Here is a 5,180-nt window from a genome sequence, read left to right as displayed (position 1 = left end):
CGGATTTTTGACTCCGGAGGTACCTTCTCTGTGCTGATCGTTGGTTTCCTGGTGAAGGGTCAAGTCTGCATCATTGTTTCCGGTGTCCAGATTCTCTTGTTCAGAATCTGATTCTACATGACCCTCTTCGGGGGATCTATCCGCCATCACTGGTTGATCTCTCGGGTCCCCGGCAACGGCGCCAATGTTACGATGGGTAACCGGAGATTAATGGATTGGATGGTGTTGGTTGGCCCAATTGTTGGAAAGAGGAGGCCTTCGAGTGGATCGGCACCTGGGGGGCCTCCGTCCGACTTGTGTGCGTGAAAGAATAGGGGGTGGTACCTGCAAAGACACTCCAATGCCTAAGTCAGCGAGAGTGTGAGCAGGTCTAGAGAGTATTGGGACTTAGAGATACCTGAGGAATGTCAGTGTATTTATAGTGGTGAACCAATAACCATCGTTGAGGTAGTGCCACTTTTTTAGGGTGTTAACCGTCCCTTTATCTTGGGAAGGTTAAGATACGGATACTGGAAGTGGTTAGAGAGATTTTAGGGGCAGTTACTCATTCGAATGAGTGCTTATCTGCCAGCTAACCCCTGTCCTCGACTTCTTTGGAACAAGTCGTGGTGAACACCGACTTCGTAAGATGAAGGCCGGTGCCGAGTGAGGCTCAATCCGTGGGATTAGGCCTTTTGTTTGGACCTGGGCCTTTACTGTTGGGCCAGGGTATGAACAATTATTATTATTATTATTATTATTATTATTATTATTATTATTATTATTATTAGCCAAACAAAACGAAATAACGGAGAAATCACACTATTTATTGTTGACAATTTATTTTACATACAGGTACATGATGAATACGTATTATTGTGGTCTCCAAGAAGACTAAGTCACTAAGCAATGCACACATTTAAGATTCACAGAATATAATACAACAATCAGATCAGACTTTCAATGGAATAAGAGTAACTAGTTGTTGTTTTTTTTTTTTTTGGTATTGATAAGGGTACCTATTTATTTATTTATTTATGATAGACTATATGATTTCGGGTCCAGAGTGATGTTTTTCGTATTAGCTTATTTAAGCTGAAGTCCAGTGTCATAAGTCATTTTGGGCTTCCAATCAGCAGGGATAGGTTTCTTTGGTATTTGCCAATAAGTTCCATAACAACCAATCACTTGGAACCTCAAGAAGAGTTGACCCTTTGGTGGGTTAGCATAGTCAAACACTGCCCCATAAACCCTACGCAATGGACTCCATTGTTTGCGTGAATCCTGCAAAATTAGAGAGGTAACATATAAATCTGTAACTATATTGATGTTATAGCTCCAAAATTGAAAATAACTTATATAAAAACTAGCTAGCCAATAATATAAATGAAAAAAGTTATTAGAATCTCATTATAAACTATATGTTTGTACCTCCCACAATTCAACATTAGTGACATCGTATGATCCACCAAGGTTTTGAAGAACCACAGCAAAGTATCCAGGGTTGCTGCTACTTTCTTGAACCTTAACAACAATGTTGCGGCCAGGGTATGTGCAAGGGACTCTTTTGTATGCAATATCAAGAGTACCGTATTTTTTTAGCTCTTTAGATGCATCAGGGCTCACACCCAAACTATTAAAGGCCCGTGGGCTCAATATGAAGTCTGTTCTGTCTCCCTGACCATAATCTGTTGCCACCACTGTTACCCCGTTGACATTGCATAATTTTGGTACTTTACATTTAACCTGAATCATCATTATTTGTTATATGTATTTGATAAATAAAGAAGTATAATTGAAAAAGAGTAAACACTCAATTTGATTCTTAAAATATGAAAAAATCTAGGGGCCAGCAGTTTTATTGAAATCTAGCCAGCACTTAACCAGCAAAAGTAAAGTGAGTAATTTTCTACTTTTGGATGAAATCTTACACCATTAAAATCACCAATAATGACTAATTGATAGTTACAAATCACAAAATTTGTAGATCTCCTAACACTCCTCTTAAAATATTTTAGATTGGACATTTTAGTCTTTAATAAATTTTTATTCTCTAAGAATCCTTAAGAATTATTCTTCTTAAACAGATTCATCAGAGTCATTTTGAATCAATTCTTTTATGCATGTTGGACAAATAAAATAGTCCGTTAAAAATAATTTTTGAAGACTTTCATAGAATAAAAATTTGCTAGATATCAAAAGCATCTGGTTTGAAATTTTTTAGGAATCAAGTTGGGTATTTATTCATTGAGAAATTAAAATTACTTTGCAATATACTTTGTTTTCTTGATTTCTTTTGTTTTTCTTTTATTCTGTTTGGTTGAGTAATAAAAGTGAGAACGTACTTTACCGTAAACTAAACATATCTTAAGAGTGTGTCTTGCAAATTTTGGTAAAGGAGATCGAATCATTTGAAAGGATAGAAAGGAAAAGAAATGTGAAGAAATAATGGATAAAGATGTTTAAACTTATTTCTTATTTAAAAGTTTAAAATAAATAATGATATCTACATGCCATCATTCACAGTCCTTCCGTATTCGCCAAATCCACATGCTCCTCCTAATATATAGAGAGAGAGTGCATGACAAAAAAATAAGTTCACAATATATATATATATATATATATATATATATATATATATATATATATATATATATATATATATATTCTTAGAGAAATGAAAATAGACACCATATATTAGTTATAATTACCATGGTACAAGCGAAACTAAACATGTAAAATGTGCAAAAGGAAAATATACATTATTGGTATAAATAATAACAAAAATACTTTTATAAAAATAGATGTTAATCAGTATTTTTCCTTTGTATAATTTAATTTGTCTTGTTATTTTAGTCAATATTAACCAATTTTTTTTCTAAAAAAATAATGTTAGATAATGACGACGTACAAAATAATTAAAGGAGGGTAATAATTAACATACTTGGAGTCCCATAACCATCACGGGTACCATAATAGGTTGCTCTAGAGTTCTTATAAGGATTCCAAGGGCAGTAGTCTTTATTAGTGGCACTGCTTAGTGCTGGTAAAAGCAGTATAACGCAAAGAAGACCAAGTTGGTGCTTAAGCTCCATATCTAAAGAGGTAAGAAATGTAGCAAGTAAATGTAGTAAACCAAAGTGTATGAAAGAATATAATTAACTAATAATATATATTATGGAAAGAAGCTTTTGTGAGATTACAAGCATAGATATGGAGTCATATTTATAGTGGTGCCATACGTATAGATACCAGTGGTGTTAGCCCAATTGGGACCATAGGAATAATATGTTTTAGGATTGGATTGATGATGTGGACCAGTACACATTGACCCTACCTAACCCAGAGAATAAGCGACTTAGTCTACACACAATATCAGTACAGCAATACAAGAAAAAATTATTCAGTATTTAATGTCAAAAGTTTGTTTGTTTTGGATTAAAACTCATTCAACAATAGAAACCAGAGGGAGAAGTTCAAACATACCATGCACAAAGGAAATAAAGTAGCGGTCAAACTTATTACAAACCTTGGCATGCATCGAAGGGAATTTTGATTTAATAATTTGGGAGTCCTCCAAAGAAGGTTGCCACGGAAATGTTGAAGTAGATATGGCAGCAGTGACAACTCCTCATGGTAATAAAAGAGATTAGGGTGATGTGAGTTTTTTGTTTTGTTTTTTTTTTATGGGCTTAACCCCCTCTTTTCTGACCAAAAATAAAATTTGAAAAAGTTTAGGTCAGCCACTTTTGTATTTTGTGACCAGTACTTAATTATTAAAAGAAAAGTGAATGATTTCTCACAATTGAATGTAATTTCATATTATTAAAAATACTATTAATAACCAATTAATGATTACAAATCATAAAAATTACTGCTCCTAACACTCCTCATAAAATTTATCTTAATTATATACTTTGGATTGCTACTATCCAACACTTTGGTCTAGTGGTCATTATCCATACCTAAGTGCATTTAAGTTTAAAATTTGACTCAGACCAAATAATATGGATAAAACTCTTTTTTAGTATTATATATATGTATGAGGATAGGATGAGTGAATTTATAACACTTAAAATTAAGAGTGGTCTAATTTATATGACTAAAAAAGAAAATATTTAGAGTTTGCATAATAGTAAAACTACAATGTTGTAGAAAAAAAATTGTATTCGGAAGACTCTAACTCCAAATTTTTTTTACAAAGAAAATATTAGCTAAAAGAATAAATTTGACTATATTTAAAAAGAAAATTAACTTTTATTATCCTCTTATAATATATAGGAGAAAAATATATTTGAGAAGTGAAAAAGCATTAAATTCTTATGCTATTTATTGTTTTAACTATCTACAGTATTACAACTATCTACAGTATGATTCTGTTGAAGACTGTACATCCAATTAAAATATTGATTGTACATCCACATATCATTATTATTATTAATTAGTACATTATGATGACCTCAAAAAATTTAGATTGATGAATTAAATGCGGCTCGATACCCAGGTCATACAGATGAAACATCTTAAATTTTATATATTTAATAATGTTAGGAGTGAGCATATTTTATAATTTGTAGTGATTAATTAATTATTATTAATATTTTTAATAATATAAAATTATATCTAATTAATAGTATAAGATTATATTTTTTTATAATAAAATATTAGTTAAATTTTAATGACAGTACTGACTTTTAAGATTTTTTCTTATGAAAAAACGTTGTACAAGCTAAGAAAAGCACTGGTAATAATAATAATAATAATAATAATAATAATAATAATAATAATAATAATAATAATAATAATAATAATAATAAATTATTATTATTATTATGAGGTTCCTTCCTTCATACTTCATCTCAGGTTATTATTTCTTAGCTAGGATTCCTCTTTTTTCGAAGTAGATCAGACTTGTGATCACTATTTTTTATGTAAGTTTCGTTAGATTAATTGTCAAAGGTTTGATTAATTAGTTGGTCAAAACGAACAAACAACTAGTATTAAGCTGTTGCTGCTGATTGAATTTTGTTATGAAGCTCCCACGGATTGAGAATTTTCATGACATCAGAAAAATTCTATTCAATTGCATATATGCTCGGTCAGGTAATTAAAGAAAGATAATAGTACAATAATGGATCGGACAGCCAACGTTTTCTTTTTTCGTAATTAGATAGATTCTGCATGTCTAGTTTTCTTTGTAC

General features: G+C 31.4%; 1 protein-coding gene across 2 annotated transcripts; it reads right to left on the bottom strand.

Annotated features, from left to right (window-relative positions):
• Nucleotides 1–785: 785 nt before the first annotated feature.
• Nucleotides 786–3,174, bottom strand: LOC112802200 (expansin-like B1). Of its 2 annotated transcripts, none has more exons than XM_025845309.2 (3): nucleotides 2,924–3,174; nucleotides 1,411–1,725; nucleotides 786–1,263 (listed from the first exon to the last, which is right to left on the bottom strand). In XM_025845309.2, the coding sequence occupies exons 1-3, from the start codon at nucleotides 2,951–2,953 to the stop codon at nucleotides 1,066–1,068; spliced, it is 543 nt and encodes a 180-aa protein (XP_025701094.1). In that variant the 5' UTR covers nucleotides 2,954–3,174; the 3' UTR covers nucleotides 786–1,065. The 2 variants fall into 2 exon arrangements, with proteins under 2 accessions (XP_025701094.1, XP_072053607.1); XM_072197506.1 differs by having other exon boundaries at nucleotides 948–1,263; nucleotides 1,411–2,538.
• Between the last annotated feature and the right edge of the window lie 2,006 nt (nucleotides 3,175–5,180).

This window comes from Arachis hypogaea, chromosome 1 (genome assembly GCF_003086295.3).
Source record: "Arachis hypogaea cultivar Tifrunner chromosome 1, arahy.Tifrunner.gnm2.J5K5, whole genome shotgun sequence".
Classification (NCBI taxonomy): domain Eukaryota; kingdom Viridiplantae; phylum Streptophyta; class Magnoliopsida; order Fabales; family Fabaceae; genus Arachis; species Arachis hypogaea.
The sequence above is the reverse complement of the archived record's forward strand: the minus strand, read 5'-3'. Positions and strand labels throughout refer to the sequence as shown.

Excerpts from the sequence above, each read along its gene's own strand:
- LOC112802200 (XM_025845309.2), bottom strand. The coding sequence starts at position 2,953 with ATGGTACCCGTGATGGTTATGGGACTCCAA. Across the intron at positions 1,726-2,923 it reads TGATGGTTATGGGACTCCAA|GTTAAATGTAAAGTACCAAA; the intron begins GTATGTTAATTA and ends ATGATGATTCAG. Across the intron at positions 1,264-1,410 it reads CTAATGTTGAATTGTGGGAG|GATTCACGCAAACAATGGAG; the intron begins GTACAAACATAT and ends CTAATTTTGCAG.